Below are 26,785 nucleotides of genomic sequence, written 5' to 3'. Positions count from 1 at the left end.
TGGCATCTTCTTCATGACCCTTTGTGGTTCCCCTAACCAGTGTAACCTTTCCCTCAAGTTCTCAGGTAGCATTTTGTATATTTCTTATGTATTAACACAGGTACTTGGTATTGTAGTAATTTATGTATAGGGCATATATCCCTGTTGGACTGTATGGGCAGGGAGCCGTCTTATCTAAACTTGGTATCTCCTCTAGTGCCTATGGTAGTATCTGATATACACAGTAGGGCTAAAAATGCTTGTTGAATTGAATTAACTCTCTTGAGCACTTATTTGTATTATAGGAGATGTAAATATGCCATCCTTCTCGGGTGATTAGTCTAACTCTCATGGGCCTGAGTGCTCTGGAAACTATTCCTAAAGATTCAAGGTGTACTGTGGGCCTGCACTTGTTTTGGGCCAGGACTAGCTCAGACTAATCTGGTGGTTCAGGTTTGGGATTGGAACAAAATGAGGCAATTATTGACCAGTTAGCATTTTACAAAAGGTTTACTTAACAATAGCATGGAAAGGGTATTTAGCAAAGATACAGCATTAATTCAGTTGAATGAAGCTGTCATTACTCTGTATAGGGAAGTGAACCAGGTCAGGAAGGTGTGCTGATTCACATGAAACCAGTCTCTCAAGTCTGAGGAACTCTGATTCCTTGAGTTGTTTTTCTCTTTTGTTCTTTCTTTCTTTCTCTTTTCCTTCCTTTCTTCCTTCCTTTTTCTTTCTTCCTTCCTTTCTTTCTTTCTTTCTTTCTTTCTTTCTTTCTTTCTTTCTTTCTTTCTTTCTTTCTTTCTTTCTTTCTTTCTTTCTTCCTTCCTTCCTTCCTTCCTTCCTTCCTTCCTTCCTTCCTTCCTTCCTTTCTTTCTTTCTTTCTTTCTTTCTTTCTTTCTTTCTTTCTTTCTTTCTCTTAGGCAACTGGCAAACTTTGTCAGTGATTCAAGCCTTAATTTATTGGACCGCATAAGTATTGATACCAGTTTAATTGTTTTTTTTGGAGAAAATCCAGCCTCGCCTGTCTGGCTTTGTATAGTAGATCTAGCTAAGCCTAGATGTTGCTCCAAAAATTTTTAGTTCATGAGCCCCCACTGGTGTGTTTACCTTTAGTAGACTGAACTTGTTTCATTTTTTTAAAGGAGATAATAATGATTTTTACTTGTCATCTTTCCCTCTATTCCCTCATTTCAGAAAAGTTCCTGAGAAGTACATTTAGTCCAACCCATACCCGATAAGGAATTCCCTTGGCAAGTGATTTACAGTTTCCAGCCTTATTATATAGTATTCCTTTTCTTGCACTATGGTCCAAACAGGTCTTTTTGCTGTTCCTCGCATACAACACTTCATTTCCTATTTCTCTTCCTTTAAACTGAATTGCCTTGCCCTTCCCCAACCCCCCATTCTTGTAATGGTTTCCTTTCTTACCTGTGTCTCTTTCCTTTAAGATTTAGCTCAAACAAGGGGGCAGTTAGGTGGTGCAATGGATACAGCACCGGCCCTGGAGTCAGGAGGACCTGAGTTCAAATTCGGCCTCAGACCAAACACTTGACACTTACTAGCTGTGTGACCCTGGGCAAGTCACTTAACTCCAATTGCCCTCAGCAAAAAAAAAAAAAATTAAAAAATTTTAAAAAAAGATTTAGCTCAAGCACCATCTTCTACATGAAGCCTTTCCTGATCTACCCAGCTCCTAGTTCCTTCCATCCAAAAATTACTTGGTATTTATTTTATATATGAGTGTTTATGGCTACGTTGTTTCTCTATATAGAATGTAGGCTTCTTGGGGGCAAGTATTGTTTTGTTTTTGTGTTTGTATCCCCAGTGCCTAGCATGGTGTCTGGCTGATGGTACAGGCCTGAAGTAATTAGCCAGAGGACACAGTGTCCTCAAGGCAAAGTAACTGAAATGTCAGAGTAAGGAGAGTAGCAACAAAACATCTCTTACATAAACTTGGGGAGGAATCTATGAAAACACAGAATTAGTGGGAAGAGTGGACATACATCCTCCCACAGAATACACTAGTAGAGAGGTAGCATAGGAGACACCCGTGACCTGGGAAACTAACAGCCTAGCACTACTATCTTTGCTTTTCCCATGGTGTCTTCACAGTGCTGCTCCTGGGCACTGTGCATACGTGGGGCAGCTTTGATTGAAAGTGTACATCTCCCTTTCCCTGTCTGTGTCCCCTCCCTTCCACCCCCATAGCAAACAGAGCTCATACATAAGCCTTTAACTTGGACCCTGCTCTTCTCCTTTTCACATCATAGTTTTTGGGCTAATGTTTATTCTAAGAGACCTATCTCTCTCCCTGCTGTTATTCTCCAACTCCCTCCCCCTCCCCCATAACAGACTACTAAATTCTGTTTGGCCCAGTGGTCATCAGAGGTGATGTCACAACCACATGACTTGCTTATTCTTCTGATTTCCCTCCATCTAACTTCTGCCTGGTCTCCCAACCCCATTGCTCCAAATAAGTATTGGAGACGCTCGGATTTCTTCTCATTTTCCAACTCTGGTGAATGTTGAACTGACAGCTGACTAGGAGAGTAGGGTTATCTTTCCCCTAAATCTGATTGGCATTTAGAGTGGAGGATGACTGCCACTCCTCCTTAAGTCCTTCTTTTTTTTTTTTTCAGTCTGGCTGTTTCCAGAAGCTCTTTGGAACTGTCTTTTCCTCTCTCTTTTGAGTTTCCCATTGCTAACTCCCCCTGCTTGAAGCAGGGGGAGGCTTAACTAGCTCAGATCCATTGAGGCTTCCAGTCCTGGTGAGGTGTCATCTCTTACTTGCAGATCTCAGTAGATTTTCAGATGGCTGAATCAAACCACCTTTCCCCTGGTTGGAACCTGCCAGCTGGTGAAGCCCTGCTTCAGGATGTCTTTGGCATTGTTATGGAAGAGATTGTACGAAAAGGAACCGATGCCTCTGAGAAGGTGGGTTCTCTTCTTCCTTTCTTTCATAAAGTATATTGCTTGCAAATATATTTTGTATGACTTCACATGTATAATGTTGTGCTTTCCTTCTCAAGGAAGGGGAAGGGAAGAGAGAGAGGAAATTTGGAACTCAAAAATTATAAAAAACAAATGTTAATTGTTTATATATGTAATTGAGAAAAAATAAAACAAAAACATTTTTAAAGGGGTAAAAAAATAAAGTATAGTGCTCCCCTTTCCACTCTATCAAATCATGCTTCTTCTTGATTCCCAAGGACCTTAACTCTCTCTAATTCAGATAACTTTCTTGCTCTACAACCCCGCACCAGTTAAATTTTTACCATGTTCATCTACAGTATTGCTTTTGTAAATGTGTATGTGACTTTATCCTTTATATGTGAATGTATCCTGTCCCCTAGGATTGTGTAGTTATTTAGTTTCTGAGCTTTATACAAAGCTAGCACTCAATCTGTGTTTTTGACTAACTATCTTCACACCACCACCAACTTTCCTTACCAAGGTCTGTGAGTGGAAGGAGCCAGAGGAGCTGAAGAAGCTGCTCGATTTGGAGCTACGGAGCCATGGAGAGAAACAGGAGCAGATCCTTGACCGGTGCCGTACCATCATCCAGTACAGCGTGAAGACCTGTGGGTCTGGAACTTAGGGCATGGAGGGATGGGGTGAGAGCTAGGCTTGTGAACCCAACTCAGTCCTGGCCTACCTGCTCTCTTCTACTCCAGGTCATCCTCGGTTCTTCAATCAGCTCTTCTCAGGGCTGGAACCTCATGCTCTGGCTGGTCGGATCATCACGGAGACCCTCAACACTAGTCAGTAAGTGTCCCTTTACCCAAACTTAGAAAAGGAGTGAGAGTAGAACCTGTGTGGATGGGAAGATAGCCTCTTGTCCCTCTTCCACACTTCCATAGCATCCCTGATGGAAGCCTCTCTTTCCTCCTCCAGTTCTCCCTTCCCTCTCTCCTATTTCCTATTACCACAGACCCCCTTTCCTTCCTTTGCCCTCTTTGGTTCTCTCTCTGCTTTCTGTTCCTCTAAGGGGGTACTGGATTTGGATGAGGAAGCTCTGAGTTCCCATTCTGCTTCATTCTCTTGGTTACTGGGTGGCCCTGGGCACATCACCTGAGTACTTTTCTGTGCTTTGGTTCCCTCATCTATAGAATGAGGGGGTTGGACTTGATGTTTAAGGCCTCATCCAGCTTGAGCTCTAGGACCCTGGGTTTTGACTCCTGGAGCCCCCATCCCTGCCCCTCTGGATGTCATATTTCCTGTCTCTCCTTGTCATGACTTCTTTCTGTCATGATCTCCTTCCTTTTTTAAAGAGATGAGTGAGGGCAGCACCCCTGCCCTTTCTTCACTCACCACCTCTCCTCCCTCCAGGTACACTTATGAAATTGCTCCCGTGTTTGTCCTCATGGAGGAAGAGGTGCTGAAGAAACTCCGGGCCCTGGTGGGCTGGAGCAGCGGGGATGGGGTCTTCTGCCCGGGTATGGCCCCAGGATGGGTTTGGGAATGTTTCTTTCTTCTCTCTGATGACCCAGCATATACCCAGACACCAGATGAGCTAACAGAAAGCTAGACACCTGTCCTTGTATCCCTCCTGGTGGGTCCAAGGTCAGGTAAAGGGAGGATGCAGTGGTTCTTTTTAACCTTTATCTTTCAAAACTACCCCAGGATCAGGGCTGTCTCCAAGATATCTGCCATCCCAGGGCTTTCTTCTGTGGGGGAAGGGCACCAGGGGACTTGGTGTGTTTTCCCTCTCATCACCATCCATCCCTCATGCTCCCCATGACAGGTGGCTCCATCTCCAACATGTGTGCGCTGAACTTAGCACGTTACCAGCGGTATCCTGACTGCAAACAAAGGGGACTTCGGGCCCTGCCCCCCTTGGCCATCTTCACAACACAGGAGGTGTGAGGCTCGGTTTTGAGGTTCCCATCCCTGCTTTCCTGTCAGCTTAGCCAGAGATCCTCAAGTCTTCTCTGCCCAACTTTAGTTCTTGAGAGCAAACGTGCTAGCCAAATCTCCGGTGGTGGGGCGAGATCTCTTGGCTGCTCTGCCTTTAGCCTGAGCCTGGCTGCTCCTGTTGTCTTCTCCCTTCCCCAACTCTGCACCTCATTTGGTCTCTTTTTGTCTCTCTCCTACCTCAGAGTCACTACTCTCTTCAGAAAGGAGCTGCTTTCTTGGGCATGGGCACAGACAGCATCCGACTGGTCAAGGCTGATGAAAGGTGAAAGTTGCTTCTGTTCATATGGCCCCAGACCCAGAATTGACATGTCTGTTCTTTACTGCCATCAGGCCTAGTCCACCTGACTCAAGCAGGACCTTCCTCTCTTCCCCCCACGTGGCTGCTTCTGCCCTCTCTTCCCAAAGAGTACTGGGCTCCAGAGTCAGAGAGCTGGGTTCAGATCCCCTCTGACACAGCTGCCTGTGTGACCTTGGATAAGCCGTTTCGCCTCCGGGGCCTTCGTTTCCTCGTCTCTGAAATGAGGAAGGCCTCTGAGAACCTTCTAGCTCCAGCTCCATGGCCCTGTTGCCCTACCGTCAGCCCTGTAGGAAAGGCCGGGATTAGAGCTCCTGAGTACCGCCATCCTTATACTCCTCACCTTGGCCGCACCCTGGTTAGGCCACATTTTGAGTCTGTGTTCACATTTTAGAAAGGGCATTGCTTCAAGTCTCTTCAGTCTACCTAACCCCAAAGGAGAGAACGATAATAGTGGCTAGAAGGTGCAAAGAAACAGTTTGTGGCTTGTTGGAATGAAATCTTGCTGATAATTAAGCAGTCTGGAAGAGGAGGGGGCCCCCCCTCCTCCCCCAGTGATTTGCTAGGGTGGTTAGGGGAGGGGAGCTGCTCAGGTATGAGCTGGACCCTGTGGCCTCTGAATTTCCTCCTGATGCTGGAATTCAGAGCCTCTGTCTCCTTGGCCTCCCTTTCTAGGGGAAAGATGATCCCAGAGGACTTGGAGAAACAAATTAATCAAGCTGAGGCAGAGGTAAATACTCGGGGCTGGGGTGGGGGAGGGGGAAGCAGCTTATGGAGGGGCCTTCATTTTGTTGTCTCTTCGCCTATGTTGGCTCACTCTGATGCTTTTCATCTGCCTGCCCACCTGTGTGCAGAGCTTAGCCTGGTCCTGGATCGTGGACAGGGGGACGAAAGAGGAGATTAGCATCTTTTCTCCCCTCAGGGATCTTCCATGCTGGGAGGAGAGACTGGAGGGTGCATAGAGTACTTGCTAGAGAGACAAGAATTAAGTAGCTTCTGGAGAGAGACTTGAGAGTCCAGCTTGTTCTGTGGCTTTGAGCAACCCACCTGATCTTTCTGGGCTTTAATGCCCTTATTCATAAATTAAGAGGAATAAACTACATGGTCCTCAGGTTCTTTCTAGGTCTGTGACTGTGATTGTTAGAGCTGTGGTGACATACAGAGCAAATGATGGGAATGGAAAGGAGAGCTGGGCTGGGAAGACTTTCAGAGGTGTTTTAGGGGGAGTCAGATAATCTGCATTGATGGGAGGGAAAATCTCTAGATCTTTCAAAACTGTCCTTCCCTCTCCACAGGGTGCTGTGCCACTCTTTGTCAGTGCCACCTCGGGCACCACAGTGCTGGGGGCCTTTGACCCACTGGAGGCCATCGCTAATGTGTGCCAGCAGCATGGACTGTGGCTGCATGTGGATGTGAGTGCCTAGCCTTCTCCTGGGGCAGTGCTGGGTGTGCTGGGGGGAGGGCGTGGGCTTCAGAGGAGCAGCCTTGTACCCCTTCTTTTACTCCCTCTTCCAACAGGCAGCCTGGGGTGGAAGCGTCCTGCTGTCTCAGACACACCGGCACCTCCTGGACGGCATTGAGAGGTGTGTGTGTGTGTGTGTGTGTGTGTGTGTGTGTGTGTGTGTGTGTGTCCGTCCATAGGCACAGGGTGACTCTCCAGTGCTGGCATGATGCCTGAAGGGGCCCCTGTCCAGTGGAAGCTGGTGTGCTGATGGATGAGAGAGCCCACCTCTTCTTCTCTTGGGTGCCCTGTGCCCCCTTTACCGTTTCCCAGTGTGTGTATGTACACATGTATGTGTGTGTACATGTTTGTCTCAAACTTTCTGTTTCTTCTCTTGGTCCTTTGGTGTTCTACTGTAGAGGCGGAGGTGGGTCCACCATCGATTAAACGCCTTGGGAGAAGTTGGAGGAAAAGGGAAAATATTTAGAATTACTACATATAGACTGTAGAAGAAGAAGCTAGGGGATTAGGAGAAAAATTTGAATTATACTCTTCACATTCTGAGTCTAGAACAAGAAATGAGAACTAAGGAAATTGTGAAAGAAGGGAGTCAGGTACTGGAGAAAGGAATGGTTGGGGGGGGTCTTGAGGTAGGAGATCTATAGATGTAAGGGAGTGCTTCCTAACTGGTAGGGTAGGGGTAAGGGTAGAGAACAAGGGAGGCCCTAGAAATCGTGAAGAGGAGGAGATAATTGGACTGGCTTGGGCAAGGGGCAGTTTGACTGGGCTGCTGTGGGAGAGACAGGGTGACCCTAATTTTGCTTTCTCCACAGGGCTGACTCAGTGTGCTGGAATCCCCACAAGCTGCTGGCGACGGGATTGCAGTGCTCAGCTCTCCTCCTTCGGGACACCTCGGTGGGTCTCCCCGAACCCCTCTGTTGTACTCTTTACCCCCACATCATCAGGGCATTCCCCAGCCTCTTTTGTCTTCCTTGCCTGGATACCTCTGACTACCCCTCACTCTCAACACTCCCCATTCTCCTGGTTTTATGTAAAAGAGAGAAGCTCAAGTCTGGAATTATAACAGGGGAGCTCCTGGTTAGAGCGGGGGAAGAGCTCCCAGGATCATAGATTCAAAGCTGGAAAGGATCTTGGAGTTACCTGAAAGATGAAGAAACTGAAGCCAAGAAGTTAAGTGACTTGTCCAGGGTCACGCAAATAACAAGGGCCATGATTCAGGCACAGGTCCTCTGACTCCAGGTCCAGTGCCTGCTCCACCAAATTGAATTGTGTCCTCTGCATTTGAGCCGTTCGTGGATCACCTCTGTAGGTCAAGGTTTAGCCTCTGAGATGGTCAGATTAGATAGGTGGTCTTGAAGGTGTGTTCCAGCTCTGAAGTTCTGTGATTCTGGTGATGAGGAGGGGAATGGCTGGGATGACCTTGATTCTCTCCCAAACCAGGCAGGAGGAACTGGAGGTGACGAGAGTTGAGGGACATTCTCAGGGTTTCTTCCCTTGTAGAACTTGATGAAGCAATGCCATGGAGCCCAGGCCACCTACCTGTTTCAGCAAGACAAGTTCTACGATGTGTCTCTGGACACAGGAGACAAGGTAATACAGTGTGGCCGTCGTGTCGACTGTCTGAAGCTGTGGCTCATGTGGAAGGCTGTCGGTGGATCTGCTCTGGAGCAACGTGTGGACTGGGCTTTCACCCTCACACGGTATGGGAGCCCCCGAGGTTTGCCTGCTTAGAACATCTGTCTGTCTTTCTGAGTCTCCCTGTTTTCAGAGTAGTCTCTGTGTCTCTGCCTCTGAACCTGACCATGTGCTCCTGTCCTTGTGTTTCTTTTCTCTTTCTTCTGTTTCCCTCTCTCTTTTTTCCATTCCACTTTATCTTTGTTTTTGGCTCTCTTTCTTTGACCCTTTGCTGTCTTTGTTTCCTTTTTTACCTGTCTCTCTGTGGCCCCATCCTTCCCTCTTTGTCTATTAACATGTTATTTAATTTCAGGCTAAAGTCTGCACCTATGATTTTGTTGGTGTCAGAAACTCCCTTTACCAGTCCAGGTTGGCACCTCTGCAACTTACAGCCCTAGAGAGTTTTCTAGAAGAGTGAAAGTTTAAGTGACTTGCCTTGGTTTATAAGTATCTGTCAGATGGGAGACTTGAACCCAGGTCTCTGTTCACTATGCCAAGCTGCCTCTAATCATATAAATTCAGTTACTTAAAGTGTTATCGATGCTTTTTTTTGTTTTTCATGCCACAGATATTTCCCAATAACCCAACCCGCCCCCCAACTCTCCCTTATAACAGAGAAATCAACAGACATTACACATTGAGTATTCTGCAACCATTAACCAAGAGAAGGGAATTGTTTTTCGTCATTAATGCACTGGAATCAGAATTGACCATTATGTTGTAGTTCATCTTTGGTGTCTTTCAGTGTTGTTTTCATTTATGTTGTTAAAGTCATTACGTATAATGATTGTTCTCCTGGTACTGCTTTCTTCTCTCAGAATTCTCTGAGTGCCGCATAGTCACCACTTCTGATGACGCAGTCACTATCTGTTTATTACATTCACGTGCCGCCCTTCATTTGGCCCCTTCACCTTCCTTTGCCTCACTCCCCTGTGGCACCTGCTTTTTTGTAGGTACTTTGTAGAGAAGATGAAGATGCGGAAGGGCTTTGAGCTGGTCATGGAGGTATAATCCCCCTCTTTGTGTACTAATTCCTTCCCCTGAGGGAGATGAGGATTGGCTACCCCCATGGTCTACTCATTTCCGTGATCTGTACTTTGCATTTGTTCCCTCCCAGCCAGAGTATGTAAATGTATGTTTCTGGTACGTGCCCCCCAGCCTTCGTGGCCAGAAAGACAGTGCTGATTATTGCAAGAAGCTTGCTAAGGTAAGTAAGCGCTGAAGGTTGTCATCCTTCCTTCCTTCTCTCTTTCTTTTCTAGGCCTAGAGCTGGGGGCAGAAATTTAGGTGGTGCGCTTCTGTCACCTGGTGGCCGGAAATATGTAATGCGTTGTCTCTGCCTCATGTGTGGTCTTTGGAGGGGGTTGGGGCTTTAAGAGAAAGTCCAGTACCCCCTATTCATTGTTTCCTTGGACTTTTATTTGGGGAAAGCAGAAAAGAGGGTAAAACAAAGCTTGTTTTTGGAATGCAAGAAGATAAAATAATGAATAGAAGTTTATCAACTTGTTCTGAGCCAGGCCCAGCATGTAGACGTGTGCTACAAGGGGACACACACCTCTTACTGGAAACTTAGGGGAGAAAGGAGACCCAGTCCTTTTAACGGGAAAGCTTCTAGTCTTATGTGGGCTGGGTGGGGTGGGGCAGCAGGGAGATTATCCACCCCAAGAACAAGGAGACAGAGGTGAGGATCAGTCTTGGACTGACCAGAGTGTGCCTAGAAGGAAGGACACCTAGGTTTGGATCCTGCCTCTGCTCCCTACTGGCCACGAGACTCTGGCCAGATCCCAGCTTCATAGGATTTAGAAAGGGCCAGAGAGATCCTCTAATCTAACCTACTCAGTTTATAGGTGAAGAAACTAAGGCCCAGAGGGAATCACTGATTGCCCAAGGTCCTATAGATAATAAATAGCAGAGTTGGGCTGCAGCTCTTCTGACCCTCAGTCTGGGGTCCTTTGATGACCCAATGCTCTGCAAGTCATTGAACCTCTCCAAACCACAGTTTCCTCATCTATAGAAGGAGTATAAGAACACCAGGCCTGTCCACCTCGTAGAGGTGCTGTGAGGATCACCGTAGTTTAAAATTAAAATTGGAAATTGAAAATGTAGTTTAAAATTCTTAAATATGATAGTTGTGTAAAGTCAGAGATTCTGTTAGAGAGTCATCAAATGGTAAAGCTGGGAGAGAGTTTAGATATATTGTGCAACCCTTTCATTTGACAAATGAGGAAAGAAGCACAAAAAAAGGTATTTATTAGGAGTATTTGTTTTAACTGAAGGTTGTAGAACTGAGTGGTTCATTTGAAAAGAGGTAATAGAATTTAGAGTTAGAAGGGACCCTAAAGCTCCATCCAACCCTCTTATTTTACAGTTAGATGATCCAAAAGGCAGAGGGATGAAGTAAAAAATGCCCAAGGTCAGATAGTAAGGAGTGATGCCAGTATTTGAACCCAGGTCTTTTGACCCCAAATTCCACAGTGGATAGAACTCTGGCCTTGGAGTCAGGAGGACCTGAGTTCAAATCTGGCCTGAAACATTTGACACTTACTAGCTGTGTTTCTCTGGGCAAGTCACTTAACCCCGATTGCCTCAGCAAAAAACCAAAAACATCTCTGGTTCTAGAGCAGGGGTTGTTAACTTTTGACTTGCCCAGGATCACACAGCTAATAAGTGCCAAGTGTCTAGTCTGAGACCGAATTTGAACTCAGGTCCTCCTGACTCCAGGGCTAGTGCTCTATCCATAATGCCATCTAGCTGCCCCTGTAAGTGTTGTTTTAGTGATAGAAGCCACCTGGAATGTGGCTTCAAAGATGACTGAGGGGGGAGATGATGGGAGGCGAGCAGCCTGAGTGTTATTGCAGGAACCAGTGAGGGCCTGAACATGAGTGGTGCGAGGAGAAAAGAGCAGGTATCTGGTGTGTTGTAGGCTGAATACTCTCTCCCTCCTCCCAGTTCCTGTAGCATGAAGTTCTGGTGAAATCAGTGTGTCCTCTTGTTTATATTTGTGTCCTAATCAATCAGTCAATCAGCAAGTGTTACTAGGGACCTCCTGTGCTAGATGGTGGGATATGAAGACAAATGAAGCGCAGGCCCTGCCTTTAAGGAGGCCACATTCTGTCATTCTCAACAACCTTCAAGCTTTCTGAGGGAGAAGGAAGCATTACAGCTTGACTGTACTGACGGATTGGATGTAGAGGAATATATGAGAGGAAGATGTCAGAGACAACAAAGCGTGGTGGTGAAAACAGGGGTGGGAGAGGATTTAGCAGATGGTGAGGGTGGGATTTTATAGAGGCTTGGGGCAGACCTTGTGGTGTAAGAGAGTCTGCAAGGTCTGGGTTCAAATCCTGCCTGTGCTTCTTCCTGCCTTATGTTATTGTAGACAAGTCATATAACCTTCTGGATCTCAGTCAGAGATGAATGAATGACATTAAGCACCAGGTCTGCCTGCTCAATGAAAAGGGTCACATGGGGCTGGGGAAAAAAAGCGAACCTCAGAGGAACCACAAAGCTCAGCTAAATGGCTCGAGATGTGACAATTGGAGAAGCAGGTGGAATCTCGCTAGCATTCTGGTTTGTGAAGGAAGACAGTTATGGGGTCCGGATGGGGAATTATGAGCCCTGCCTATATCTCCTGCAGGTGGCACCGGTGCTGAAGGAGCGGATGGTCAAAGAGGGCTCCATGATGGTGGGCTACCAGCCCCACAGAACCTTGCCCAACTTCTTCCGCCTGATTGTGGGTAACCCAGCCCTGCGCACAGCCGACCTAGACTTCTTCTTGGATGAGCTGGAGCGGTTGGGGCAGGACTTATAACTTGCCGAGGCTGACTAATAAGCTACAGTTCTTATAAATGTCAGGCATTCTTTACATTCTCTTTCTACCTTGTTTGCCCTGAAGTTAATTGGTGATGGTGAGAGGTCGTGGAGGAAGAGAAGGGAATCAATTAGGCAATCAGCAATCATTTATTAAGGGCCTAGTATGTGCCGGACACTGTACTAAGTGCTGGGAATATAAATACAAAAAGGGAAACAATCCCAACTCTGGTGGAGGGCATCTTCATGTGGAGAAGATAGTAATATGTATAAGAATATACAGAATAGACGTATAATGAGAATAAATACAGAGTAGTTAAATGCAAGTTAGATTGGGAGGGAAGGCACTAGTATTTACGGGGATCAGGAAAGGCTTCATGTAGATGTAGATGAGTCTTGAAGGAAGAGGGAGATTCTCGGAGCTGGAGCGAAGGAGGAAATACATTCCAGGCATGAAGGATGGTCAGGGCAAAGGCATAGAGGCAGGAGGTGGAGTGTTGTGTGTGAGGAGCAAAGAGAAAGCCTTTTTGGGCAGATCTCAGAGTGTGGGAACGGGAGCAACGTACAACACGTAGATGGGGGCCAGGCTCTGAGAGGCTTTGAAAAATAAGCAGGTGAGTTTACATTTTATTCAGGAGGCCATCGGGAGCCACTTGGAGTTCCTTTAGTAGGGGAGTGGCTGTCAGATCTGTGCTTAAGCAAGACTACTTTGGCATCTATTTGGAAGGTGGATTGCAGTGGGGAGAGACAAAGTAGGGAGTCCACTTAGGCTTTTGCACTAATCTAGGCAAGGATACGTGTGTGAGTGGAAGGAAGAGGCAGGATACAAGGGATGATGCAGAATGTCAGGATTTGGCAACTGAATGTATTTGTGAGTGGCTGAAGAGTGAGGAACCTTATTGACTTGGGTAACTCTCAGGTTACAAACTTGGGAGACTGGGAGGATTTGGACAGAAATAGGAAAGTTTGTGAGACAGGTGGATTTTGGGGAAAAGATGACGAGTTCTCTTTAGGACATGTTAAGATTGAGATGACTCCAGTATATCCAGGTTCAAATGTCCAATCGTGATATAGGACTGAAGTTCAGGGCAGAGATAAGCAGCATGCATAAATATGTGGGTCATCTGCATAGAGATAAGTACATCAGTGGGGGCTGAGGAGTTTAGCAAGAGAAAGAAGAGAAGATGGCAGGTGTGCCCATATCATATGGGTGACGAGCCAGCAAAGGAGAGTGAGAATTAGCAAGAGAAACAGGAAAGAGAATTGTCACAAAAACCTAGAGAAGAGGGAACATCTAGAACAAGAGAATGGTCTGTAGTGTCACATGCTTCAGAGGGATTGAGAAGGATGAAAGGTGAGAAAAGACCATCAGATTTGGTAAGAGATCATCAGTAACTTTGAAGAGAGCAGTTTGAGTTGGGGTTGAAGAATGACTCTGGAGACAACAAGTATAAGACAGAAGTTTAGCCAAGGAGGGGTGGTGAGATAGAAGGTGATCACCTGAATGTATGATGGGGTCTAGGGAAGATTTTTTTAAGGATGAGGGAGACTTGGATATGTTTGAAGGGAGGGAAGTAGTAGATATGGAAAGGTTAAAGATTAGAAGTGGGGATTGTAATCTGTTGGAGATTATGGGAGGGGGGATGGATCAAAGGCACATATAGAAGGGTTGATCTTAGCAAAGAGAAGGGCCACTTGTTAGACACTAGGGGAAAGGAGGAGAGAGTGGGGAGTGATGTCAAGTGGTTTTGAGATGAAGAGAAGTGGAAATGAGAGAGCTCAGGTAAAATGGCCTTCATTTTCTTAGGAAAGTTGGAAGTTCTCAGCTGAAATGTTGAGAGGAAGGTGATGTATGGAAGGCTTAAGGAAAGGGGAGAAGAATTGGAAGAGCTTCTGTGGGGGGTAAGAGAGAGACTCAGAGAGGAACAGAAGGATTGCTTCGCTGCAGAGAGGACCCAGTTGAGATGGATAACATGAATTTATAACGTAGTCAGTTTTGTTGCACGACCTCCTTTAGCTTTTGTGCAGCAGCTGTTTGTTAAGTAGTAGGGAAGGGTGATAGAGAATGTTAGGGCCTGGAAGGAATAAGGTATGGATTAAAATTATTGGGGCAGGAACTTGGCTGTGTGACTAGGGTTTCCAGCCAAGCTGGGAGCGTTTTTTTCATGAGACTTCTAATTGGTAGAAAGAATATTGTCTGCTGTGTGAGGGGTAGAGTTGGTGCAGAAAGTTTTGAAGAGAGGCATTCTTCACTTTCTTCTTTAAGAGATAACAATCCTGCTTCCACACTTTTCGGGACCAATTCCAGGTGGGAGAAATAGAAATGCTTTCTTGTAGACGTGTAGGGGAAACTGGCTTTTCAACAAGTGCTTCCTTAGAGACTTTGGGGAATTTCCCCTTGAGTTAGGTTGAGGCTATTCACTTGGTTAATCGAGATCTCGCTTTAATCCTGCCTAAAGAACAAGATCACCTATCTAAAGAACTCATTTACTCATGTATTTTCTGATATATTCTAATCTGTAGAACTTCTCCAATCTCTGTCGTCTGTTTATATAAAAGTATTTACTCACTCTTCACTATTTGTGGTGGTCTTTTATGTTAACTAGCATTTGGTGGAAAGGGGCCAAGCTGGTGGGTATAAACTTTGGGTCCCCTTTCCTGTTAAGAGATGACTATCAGGGAAACTGGTGGCTTTTTTATTTTAAAGCAGTCATCCCCATGGACCAGCAATATTTGGGGAGGTCTAATTCTTGGCAGGGCTTTTTAAACTTCTTCCACTTAAGACCCCTTCAGCACTTCTTAAACTGTAGGTCATGACCCCCTATGAGGTACCCCTTCTTTTACAAGAAAGCAGAATGGCCAGCTTCATGGTCCCCTCTCCTGCTCCCCTGAAGACAAGAATAGAAGTCTGCCTTGGAGAGGGGTGGGCAAGATTCCTCAGATATCTATCCACGCCTCCTCTTGAACATCCTGTCTCTATGTTTAGACATCACATGTGGATGTCTTACATAGGCCATGAATATCTTACAGAAGCATATGTGGATCCTAACAAATGGGTGTTCCCATTAAATGAGTGACAAGTGTAATTCTGAGTCTTCTTCCTAAGGAAGTCTGGGAAGCTCAAGATGGGGGGAGGTAGGTCCCAAATCTGCCTCTAAATGCTAAACTGGAAGAGAGGGATTGGATGGTAGAGGCAGAATTTTGATCATCGGAGAAGCCAACCCCTCCCTGCCCCCAACCAAAGACACATGGGTAGACACACAGATTAGAGTTCCTAAGGCAGTCCTGTGACCTGGATTGAGTAAGGAAAGTTCTTTGTAAACTTATAACAGTTCTCAATTAAAATTTTATTAATTATGTTTTATTATTGCCTTTTAGTTTTTGATACCACAGGCATTTCCCTTTAAACATTCCCACTTCCACCTCCTACCTGCCATAGAATCCTCCTTTGTAGCAAAGAAAGATATTTAAGCAAATCCAACCAACACACTGACCATGTCTGACAGTATATGCTGCATCCCACATCCATGGAATCCAGCTTTACTGAGGGGAAGAAGGTGTGTTTTCTTATCACTTTTCCAGGATTGATTCAGTGAACATTTCAAACGGAACAATCAACTATTTACAACCCCAAATTCTCGCCATACAGTATCACATCCACACCTTTTCCTAGATTCTAAGACCGATATGTATATGGGACTCAGTCTTTCTCCCTGATACTCCTTTTAGTTCTCCAAGAAGTCCCATAGCACCCTCAAAGGTCAAATGGTAGGTTTATGTACTTAGCACCGTGCTAGGACCTGCAGAATACAAAAGAAATATGAGACACAATAGAGTTAGAGAAGACATAGCAGAAGGGACCGGCATAGGAAGGTACCATGACATATCAGTATTGTATGGTCATAACAACATGTGAAGTACTAAATGGTGTGATTCACACAGTTATAGAATATGATGAGCAGTACAGGCAAGTACAAAAAAAAGGCTGTAGAATGAAAAAGATAAAGATCAGTGTTATCTGAAGCCGCCAGGGAAGGCAGAAAATTAACCTGGTCCTTGAAGGATGTGTTAAGGTGTGGATGGATATGTAGGGGATTCATAAGATAACAGGATCGTAGATTCAGATCTGGAAAGGACCTTAGAAGCTGTCAAGTTCAACTCTCATTTTACAGATGAGGCAAGGAAAGTACAGAAAGGATAAGTGACTTGCCTAGGGTCACTTGTGTCTGAGGCAAATTTGAGCGCGGGTCTTTATGACTCCATACGCAGTGCCATGTCCAACTCTACCAGGCTGCCCCTTCGTAGGCCAGTGGCCAATCAGGGGAGCTCCCCATCAACTTGATACTAATAGCCCCATAAAGTTTTCAAGGCACATATTACCTCATTTTGTATATTATCTCATTTTATGATCTACAAGGTGGTTAAGCCTTTGGAGTTTTAATTGTATCTTTATATGGAATGTATGGGCGTGCCCCTTGGCACATTGCCGTTATGCTAATTGGTTTGCTGCTGCTATTGTGGGGCAGACTTTAATGGAAAGAGTCCCTGGTTATACTGGCTTATAAAACAACAGATCTTTTGGGGGCTTTTTTCCTCCTTTTCCCTTTTTTCTTTTTTATTAATTTATTTTGATTTATCAACAACCACTTCCATATGCTTTTGAGTTTAAAATTTTTCTCCCCCTTCCACCCGACCAGTCTCCCCAAGATGATGCACAATCTGATATAGGCTATCCATATACCCTTTTGCCTTTTCCAGAAAGATATTAATGACACAGATCAGAGTTAACATCAGAAGCTGGTTCTCCGGAGAGTTTTCTTCCACCCACTTCCATAATCTGCTAATGGCTGCCTTGGGGCAGAAGTATACAAGAAAAAAAAATAGTTTCTGGATCCCAAGTTCTTGGCTTCATCTTCAGAGAGGCAGTGGTGTCACCTTGCTTCCCAAGACATGGGAGGCAGTAAGGGGAACCACTTTGCTAAGTGGTGAGAGTTCTTGAGAGTTGCCTCTAGCAACTTTAAATTCAAGAACCCGAACCCCCAATCTCTTGGATAGTAGAGAGGGAATTTGCTGGGCTGTAAAATCCTGGAATATAGCCTTCAAGTGAAAAGAAGGAGAATTACCTGGGCAGCGTGCCAAGAGGCTCTAGCCCCTTGCTAGAAGTGCTGATTAAGAGACTGAAGTCACAGTATAAGGCAGCAGGGGAACTGGAATTTGTCCTTAGTTAATATCCTGAGTTAATCAGATAGTGTGGATTCCATAGAGAGGAAAATGTATTGATTGTACGTGTATAACCTATATCAGATTGCTTGCTGTCTTGGGGAGGGGGGAGAGGAGGGAGGAAGAAAAATTTGGAATTCAAAATCTTATAAAAAATGAATGTTGAAAACTATCTTTACATGTAATTGGAAAAAATAAAGTACTATTTACAAAAAAAAAAAAAGATGTGGAAGCCTGAGGAGGAAAAAGGAAAATGTTTTCTTCTGAAATCCCCAAATCATTTTCTTTCTAGGGGAGTCTATGCTCTCAGAGTAGTTTTAGAAGGCAGATGCCAATAGAAATCCCTCCTGAAATCTCCCTTGCCTGCCCCTCCTCCCACCCTCTCAAATTTTACTGAAAAAATTTGAGGCCATTCCCCAAGAGCTCTTCCTCCTCCATTCCTCATCTCATGTCACCCAGATGCTTTCTGCTATGGCCTCCTCCATCCCCACCTCACATGATGAGATGGCACTTCTCTTTGCCAAGACAAACCGCTCTATGTGCACAAATTATCCTATTCCATCCATCTCCTGTAGCAGGTTGCTTCTCTGTCACCCCACTCCCTTGTTCTTCTCGCTTATCTTCAATCTCTTCCTGTCTCCCAGCTGCTTCCCCACTGTGTACAAACATGCCCTTGTCTCCCCGCCACACACCTAAAAAAAACCCCTCACTTGATCCATCCATCCTGCCTTCCCTCCCCTGCCCCCATATCTCTCCTCCTTTTTGTGGCTAAACTTCTTGAGAAGGCCATCTACAATAGATATACAAAACAATTCTTTCTTCTCACTGTCTTTTTCACAGTCTGGCTTTTAATCTCATCATTAAACCAAAACTGCTTTCTCCAAAGTCACCAGCAATTTTGTAGTTGCCAAATCTAATGGCCTTGTCTCAATCCTCACGTTCTCTGTAGGCTTTGACACTGTTGATCACCTCCTTCTCCTTGTTGCTGCCCTCTCCCTGGGTTTCTGTGACACTACTCTATCCTGATCCCTCTTCTCACTTATCTGACCACTTCTGTTGTCTTTATTGGATCTTCATCCTGCTAATGGTGGATGTCTCACAGGACTTGTCCTGGCCCTCTTCTCTTCTCCAACTTTCACTTGGTGATTTCATTAGCTCCTATGGAGTCAGTTATCTCTGTGCTGATGATTCTTAAATCTTCTCTACTGACCTCCAGTCTTGCACCTGCCTATTGGACACCTTGAATTGCTTGTCTTGTAGACATCTTAAACTCAAAACTGAATTAATTATTTTTCCTCCCAAGCCCTCTCCCCTTCCAAACTTCCTTTTTATGGTCAAGAGTACCATCATCCCTCCAGGAACCTAGGCTCACAATCTAGTTGTTATCTTTGACTCCTCACTCTTATTTTACCCCCCATTTCCAATCTGTTGCCAAGGCCTGTGGATTTTACTTTTGTAACATCTCTCAAATATACCCTCTTCTCTCCTTTGAAACTACCGCCACCTTGTTACAGACCTTCATGGCTTCTTATCTAGACCATTTCAATAGCCTGATATATCGTTTCCCAACCACAAGTCTTTCCCCATTCCAGTCCTTCCTCCACTCAGCTGTCAGAGTGATCTTCCTAAAATACAAGTTATGACCATGTCATCCATTTAATAAATTCCAGTGACTATCACTTCTTATATCAGATATAAAATCCTCTGGCACTCAAAGCCCTTCATAAACCTCCCCTCCCTGCTTACCTTTCCAGTCTTCTTACACTTTACACCATCCTATGTACTCTGTGATCCAGTGGTACTGGTCTTGTTTCTCTGATAAGACCCATTCCATCTCCCAACTGTAGGTATTTACACTGGCTTTCCCCAGCCTTTTCTTGGCTTCCCTCAAGTCCTAACTAAAATCCCACCTTCTACAGGAAGCATTTTCCAATTTTTCTTAATTCTAGTATCTTCCCTTTGTTAATAATTTACAATTTATCCTGTTTATAGCTTGATCATGCATAGTTGTTTGTATGTTATTTCTTTCATTAGACTGTGAGCTCTTTGAGAAGAGGAACTGCCTTTTATGTTTCTTTATGTCCTCTGTGCTTAGCAAAGTGCTGAACACATAGTAGGTGCTTAATGTTTATTAACTAAGTAAGCGAATGGGATTCGCCTCATTGTCGAGGGGCTGCCTGCCTAGCAGTTCTAAGTTAATTTTTCTTCTGAGGGGAGTTCAAAACACAGAGGGACATTGTGAATTTGGGATAATGCATGCAACCCTATGGAAAATGAGACTCTGGAACGTTGTGGGTATGTCTTGTCTAGAAAACTTATTCTGTTTCTTCCTGAGATTTGCTACAGGATGGTGCAAAAGCCTGGAATACTTTAGGACCCTGTAGAAAGTGGAACTCACTTGAGAGAAAGAATTGTATTGAATGTTTATGGGCCACCGGGAGTCCTTTTTATTTGGGTATAATAAAAGCTACTCTGGACCCAATGAATGAAATGAAAAATTATTTATTAAGCAATTAAGCTATGCTAAGCACTGCACATGTAAATAGAAAAGCAAGATGATTGGTCTCTCTTTTTAAAAATTAATTAATTTACTATTTTTAGTTTTCAAGATTCGCTTTTATAAGATTTTGAATTCTAAATTTTCCTCCTCTCTCTCCACTCTCCTTTCCCCACCATGGCATGTAATCTGATATAGGCTGTACATGTATGATCATATTAAATATGTTTCCACATTAGTCATGTTGCGAAAGAAGAATCAGAACAAAAGGGAAAAACCAGATGGTCGGTCTCTTAAAAGGACTCACTTGCTATTTAGAGAAGACAATATATATAGGTTTCTACTTCACGTCAAATGACAAAGCCCAATGGTCCTTAGGGTGCAGCAGCAAACAGATGGTACTTTATCTTCTTGATGGCAGTTGGCAACTAGGTGGTGAGTAGATGGAGGACTGAATCTTGGAACCAGGAAATTCAAATCCTGCCTCAGCCATTTATTAGCTGTCTAAGTCACTGGACTTAGTTTCCTTATCCGTAAAATGGAAATAGTAACACCAGCTTCATAAGGTTGTGAGGCTTAAGTGAGATGGCATTTGTAAAGTGCTTTGCCAACCTTAAAGCACTATATTATTAGCTATTAATGTTATTTCCCAGGATATATGCATTGTGACCTTGAGTGTTTGTAGGGGATCAGAGATCTGTACCCACATCTGTAGAGTCGTAGACGTGAGATATATTCAAGCTGGATTTGGGGATTTTCCCAGAGGCAAATCTGGGTGGGAGGCATAACAAGTCAAAGGGAGGAATTATTTTCGAAGTCTGTGCCCAAGACTGAATCTTGTCTGTATAAAGGCAGAGCTCTAGGCCCTAGGCCAGAGTTTAATGATTGGTAGAAGGAACAGACAGTCAAGGACGTAGCAGTGCAGAAATGCAATGGGTAAGGAAAGGTGCCTGACTGTATCAAGCTGGACTTCACCATGTGTCTGAGCTTTGATGTGGACATTATGGATGTAGGGTTGATTTCTCAGCTTTTCAGGTCTCCAACTTATCCAGCTTCTTGAAGGGGGTCATTTGGTGCTGAGAATTGTCTCATACAATTCAGACTCACATGTGACAATTATAAACAACACTGCAACTGTTCTCTTTTATAGAGGGGGACTCATCTCTTCACAGTCTGTTCTCCAAGGTTCTCCCTTCTCATTATCAACATACTTTTTTGCTGAGTCCTTTCAGTCATGTCCAACTATTCGTGACCCCACTTGGGGTTTTCTTGGCAAAGATACTGGTGTGATTTACTGTTTCCTTCTCCAGCTAATTTTACAGATGAGGAAACTGAGGCAAAATGACTTGCCCAGGGTCACACAGCAGTGAGTGTCTGAGGCTGGGTTCAAACTCATGAAGATGAGTCTTCCTGATCCCCAGCTCATTTTTTAAAATGATCCTTATGTTGTTTCTTAATAGATATTAGAAATTATAACTTTAGAGGATTGTATTGTAAGGTTTCCATCAAAGTTGTATTTAAACAGAAGTGTTCTAATACCATGGGAAAGTTTGAGAACCACTGAAATAGAAGAAGCCTGCTTGATGAGTTGGGATCAGAGGAGAGGGATATAGGATCATAGATCTGGTGCTGGAAAGAGCCCTTAGAAGTCACCTGAGGGGGCAGCTGGGTGGCGCAATGGATAGAGCACCGGCCCTGGAGTCAGGAGGACCTGAGGTCAAATCTGGCCTCAGACACATAACACTCACTAGCTGTGTGACTCTGGGCAAGTCACTTAAGCCCAGTTGCCTCACCAGAAATTAAAAAAAAAAAAAGGAAGTCACCTGGTATGTAATGCCCTCGTTTTATAGATGAAGAAACTTAGGATGCAGCATGGTCTGAAGTGTAACCCATGGCCCAGGCTGTTCTGGGTTTACACAGATTAGATTCAGTCCTGGGGCCTGGGTGCTCCTAACATTGGAGGTGCCTTTTAGGGATCTTTGGAACATGTTTAGATTGCCTAACATGGAGGCCCCTTCATCCCCTACCCTGCCTGTGTCTTTAAAACTGATGAGACTTAACTGTTAGCTCTTTCTGCTGCTCTCTTAATAGCTTCGTCCAAATTCCAGAAGACTCATGATGGAAAATGCTGTCCATATCCAGAGAAAGAACGATGGAGTCTGAATGCAGATTGAAGCATATTATTTTCTTTCTTTTTTTTCTTCCTTGTGGTTTTTCCCTTTTGTTCTGATTCTTCTTTCACAACATGACTAATGTGGAAATATGTTTAATATGAGTACATATACATGAGTACAGTACATGTTTAGCCTGTATCGGATTGCTTGCTGTCTTGCGAAGAGGGGAAGGGGAAATTTTAGAACTTAAAATCTTATAAAAGTGAATGTTGAAAACTCAAAATGAATTAATTTTTAAAAATAGCTTCATCCAGAGGGTGAAGACCCCAGTTTTCTCACAGTGAGGATGCCATGAACTGAACCATTGAGGGGGGAAGGATTTTCCTCTCCTTCTCTCTCTCTCTCTCTCTCTCTCTTTTGTCTCAGCTCCAAGAAATGGACCCCGGGGTGTTTGTTTCTGTTCTGTGTTATTCATCCTCCTTCAGTTTCAGGTGATCCCCCCAGGATGAGGAATTAGAGCCCTGGTGATCTTGGATCCAGGATTTCAAGTGGAGTGGTACGTGCAACCTGCCCAACATAGAAGCCCTAAGAAGCCAGGGTGTCTGGGACTCAAGCTTTGGAGGAATTTTGGAATTAGAACTAGAACCATGCTCTATAGGTACTGAGCCAAGCTGTGAACCTTTTCTATTCTGAGAAACAGGTACTGTAAAGGAAAGGAGAAGGATTTTGCCTTTCATGTGTTGGGGGAGTAAGTTTGTGTTTTTGTTTTCTGTGTCAAAACTAATGTGACTGTTAGTGGCTAAATGGAATTGGAGTGCAGAGGATTACCCCCTCCACTTGGGGGAATTCCTTTGGTGAGGGCTGAAGCCACTGGCAGAGAGCCTAGACATACACTAAACCCCCTTAAAGGTATCAGAGAACCCTAGAAAAGGGGAGTGAAATGCAACCTACCTGACCTCCAGACAGTGGAGGCCAGGGTGACTTCTGTTACATATGTTTTGTTTTTGTTTTTGTTTTTGGCTAGGCAGTGGAGTTAAGTGACTTGCCCAGGGTCACACAGCTAGTAAGTTTTATGTGTCTGAGGCCAGATTTGAACTCAGGTCCTCCTGAATCCAGGGCTGGACCTCTATCCACTGCGCCACCTAGCTGCCCTACGTATGTTTTGTGATTGCTTCTATCCCTTGTTTAGTTAAAAATTCATCTCCTGTCCATACCTGTGATAGGTATATTATCTGCTTCTCTTCTCATTTTTTTTAATGATGTGGCCTCAGTTTGAATTCTGGCTCTGGCATGAACTGCCTCTGTGCCCTTGATCTTCCTGGGACTCAGTTTCCTCATCTGTAAAATGAAGGTAGGTAGGTGGCGCAGTGGATAGAGCACCAGCCCTGAAGTCAAGAGGACCTGAGTTCAAATTTGGCCTGAGACACTCACTAGCTATGTGACTCTGGGCAAGTCACTTAACCCCGACTGCCTCACTAAAAAAATAAATAAAGTAAAATAAAATAAAATAAAGTGAAGGTGTTAGACAAGATGATCTCTAAGGTCCCTTCTCTCCCTAAATCTATGACCCCATAAAAGGAATACAGATAATGTCGGTACTAGTACTCAAAAAACTGGATCTTCTGATTCCGATACAGTGTTCTGTCCTGTTGTCTACAAACATTTCCCTGCCTCTCCTCTTCTTAAAACACGACAAAACAAAAAACCATCACTCGGTCCAAACATCCTTACTAGTTATTGTCCTGTATCTATCTCTTCTTGCAGATGGAGTGATCAAGCCAGACGTTCTCTCCTCTTGGGCTGTGGCTGGCTCAGTCACCCCATCTGCATCCACTTTGACAAATTGGAATGATTCCCTAGAGGGGTGGCCACATGGCTACTAATCATTTTCAGGGACCTACCATGTGGTACTGTAGCTCTGAGTCCTCACTGGTGTCCTTCCCATTTATACAAAATCAGTCACATTGATAACACTGACTCTTAAAAAAGAAACATTTACTTAACGAAAATACAAAGGAAGGAATAATCGTTAACATTTTTTCAATAGAAAGCAAAAGCAGGAGTAGTCAAAATGTAATGCTCTACCTATAAACCCCGCTCATAATCTCCCATCAGTATACATAGTGTCAGGAAGAATGGGCATATACCTACAAAAACCTTATAGTAAGGTACTTGAGTAGTGGAATCCATGCACCTGGGGCAATTCATGGCTGGACTGCCGATCTTGATGCCTTCAGGAAATCTATACCACTTATCTCCAGCATGGCAAAGCTGCTCCTATTGCTTTCAGGATTCTGAAATAGTATCAAGTTCTTTTAGCATATAGACATCCTTGGCAAGGCACTGATGAAGTGTTAAGCTATTATAGGGATAAGGGGTTCCTCTAAGCCAGAGAACTACAAAGCTCAGATCTGTTCTGGGGCAGTTTTCTCCTTTCAGTCTGTAGATACTGATAGGGCCATGCTGCCTTTCCCCAGCCAACTCTTCAAATAACATGGCATTCTGTTTTCTCCAGTACATTCTCAGAAAAAACCAGGCCTCTTCTCTTATCAACACAGCTCACAGAGAAGCGGATGAAAAGCCTGTTTGTCTTTCCTACTCTGTTTCTCCCTCATAAGCCATAAAGGGGCAACACAGACAAGAACCAGAGAGATTTCCCATCTCTTAGGCTGTATATGGTACTAAAGGTCAGTAAATCCAGTTGGTTCTTCATACAGGAGAATGATTTTTTTGGGTAGGCAGTGGGGTTAAGTGACTTGCCCAAGGTCACACAGCTAGTAAGTGTCAAGTGTCTGAGGCCAGATTTGAACTCAGGTTCTCCTGACTCCCGGGCTGGTGCTATATCCACTGAGGCAGGAGAATGATTTTTGCTGTCCCTTCGCTTCCAGCAGCAATAGGGACCTGTATCTTTCATAACCGTGAAAACAGTAATATGTAAATGAGCTGATGGACCACAATGTCTTGCAGCCATCCCAACCTTCTGTCATGACTTTTGTCTCTGAAAGGGATGGTTTTCTCTCCTCTCAGAACACTGTGTCTCTCTCCTTGAGCATTTTTATCTGATTTTATCAGTGTTCTACGTATAAATGTTTTTCTTCCCCTTTCACCCGCTAAAAATATCCACATAACAAAGGGGCAGCATATTACATGGGAAAGGCTGCCAGTAAATGTTGGGTGGACCCCCTTTGGCAAAATTATAGGAGGACAAAAACCAGAGCGGAACAGGTAGAGCAGGTATGCATGGGTTGGGATCTGTGTTATTGAAGGGAACTTCCAAATCCATGAGATCACATATTCATTTAGGTATTTGAATATGTACAAGGTATTGTCCAGTCTCAGGAAAACAAAAAACATTGTCCTCAGAAGAGTTCTGTGATCCTCAGTGCACAGATGGCAGTTGGAACCATTGAGGGGAGGGGAGATTACCATGGGAGAGAAAGTAGGGAGCTAAGGATAGAACCTTGAGGGACCCGCACATTGAAGGAGCAGGATGAGAATGAGGAACCAGCAATGGGTATGGAAAATGAACAGAGAGGGGGCAGCTGGGTGTCGCACCATGGATGGAGTGCCAGCCCTGAAGTCTGGAGGACCTGGGTTCAAATCCAGCCTCAGACCAACCGCTTGACATTTACTGGCTGTGTGACCCTGGGCAAGTCACTTAACCCCAATTGCCTAAAAAAAAAAGAAAAAGAAAAAATGAACAGAGAGGGAGGAAGAGAACCGTGAGAGTTTAGTGTTCTCATCTGTAAAATGGGGATAATCATAGCACCTACCTCCCAGGACGGTTGTGAGGATGAAATGAGATCATAATTGTCTAGGGCTTAGCACAATGCCTGGCACGTAGTATAGCTATATACATGTTAGCTATTTATGGAAGCAGAGAAAGGAGAGGAGAAACAGGAAGGAATTTTTCAATGTGTCTAAAGTTACAAAGAGGATGAGAAGAGAAGTAATTAGGAGATGAAGTGGTGACTTGGGAGAAAGCCATCTCAGTGGTGATCTCTTGGAAGAGAAGTAGAGTCAGGAAGTATAGACCTTTTTTTTGAGGATTTTGCACAAGATTTGAGGATCATTGAGACATGAGCTTGAGGGAATAGTCAGTGTTAAGGGAAAGCTTTTTTTTTTCAAATGGGAGAGACTTGGGCATGTTTAAAAGATCCTGCACAGAATAGATTATCAAAAACTTTTTCCCATTTACCATTCTCACTGACCTAATTACACCACGTATAAAGGTGCTTGGCAGTTTTCACCAGAAAACATTTATACAGGAAATATTCCTTTCCCTGTCATCCATTCAAGGCTTCCCTTCTGTTAGAATGTAAGTTGTTTGGGGGTGGGGTGTCTGTTTTTGCCTTTCTTTGTATCCCTATCATGCCTAGCACACAGTAGATGCTTAATAAATGCATGTTGACTGACCTTTTTCCTCACAGAAAAGCTGATTCCTTTTTAAAATGACTAGAGATTGCTCCCGAGATAAAGAGGGAGAGCATTCCAGGTGTGGCAAATAGAGAAAATGCCTGGAGCAGAGAGATGAGTGTCTTGTTCATGAAACAGTTAGGAGGCCAATGTCACTGGATTGAAGAGTACATGTTGGGGATAAGTTATAAGACTATGAAGGGCTTTGAATGCCAAATAGAGCATTTTTTTAAAATTTAATTTAATTTTTTTGGCTAGGCAATGGGGTTAAGTGACTTGCCCAGGGTCACACAGCTAGTAAGTGTTACGTGTCTGAGGTCGGATTTGAACTCAGGTCCTCCTGACTCCAGGGCCGGTGCTCTATCCACTGCACCATCTAGCTGCCCCAAAGAGCATTT

General features: G+C 44.4%; 1 protein-coding gene across 6 annotated transcripts in view; it reads left to right on the top strand.

The window, feature by feature from the left end:
- Window positions 1-26,785, top strand: part of CSAD (cysteine sulfinic acid decarboxylase) — a 68,950-nt gene that overhangs the window by 21,936 nt on the left and 20,229 nt on the right. For 2 of the 6 annotated variants that reach the window (XR_002320622.2, XM_020966218.2), the window contains exons 2-12: window positions 2,776-2,916; window positions 3,437-3,563; window positions 3,657-3,747; window positions 4,312-4,418; window positions 4,727-4,842; window positions 5,082-5,161; window positions 5,870-5,924; window positions 6,490-6,606; window positions 6,713-6,777; window positions 7,469-7,550; window positions 8,157-8,356. Coding sequence is in view for 3 of the 6 variants with exons in the window: in XM_020966218.2 (XP_020821877.1) it covers window positions 2,794-2,916; window positions 3,437-3,563; window positions 3,657-3,747; window positions 4,312-4,418; window positions 4,727-4,842; window positions 5,082-5,161; window positions 5,870-5,924; window positions 6,490-6,606; window positions 6,713-6,777; window positions 7,469-7,550; window positions 8,157-8,356 (1,163 nt within the window). In the remaining 3 variants the exon portion in view is untranslated. Of the gene's footprint in view, window positions 1-2,775; window positions 2,917-3,436; window positions 3,564-3,656; window positions 3,748-4,311; window positions 4,419-4,726; window positions 4,843-5,081; window positions 5,162-5,869; window positions 5,925-6,489; window positions 6,607-6,712; window positions 6,778-7,468; window positions 7,551-8,156; window positions 8,357-9,283; window positions 9,336-9,447; window positions 9,538-11,967; window positions 14,717-26,785 lie in introns of those variants that run through there. The other 4 variants (XM_020966217.2, XR_013482477.1, XM_078145454.1 and 1 more) reach the window with 4 other exon arrangements.

The sequence above is a fragment of the Phascolarctos cinereus genome, unplaced genomic scaffold (genome assembly GCF_003287225.1).
Source record: "Phascolarctos cinereus isolate Bilbo 61053 unplaced genomic scaffold, phaCin_HiC Scaffold_1;HRSCAF=81, whole genome shotgun sequence".
In the NCBI taxonomy this organism is placed as follows: domain Eukaryota; kingdom Metazoa; phylum Chordata; class Mammalia; order Diprotodontia; family Phascolarctidae; genus Phascolarctos; species Phascolarctos cinereus.
Note: the sequence above shows the minus strand (reverse complement) of the source record. Positions and strands in the feature narration are given on the sequence as shown.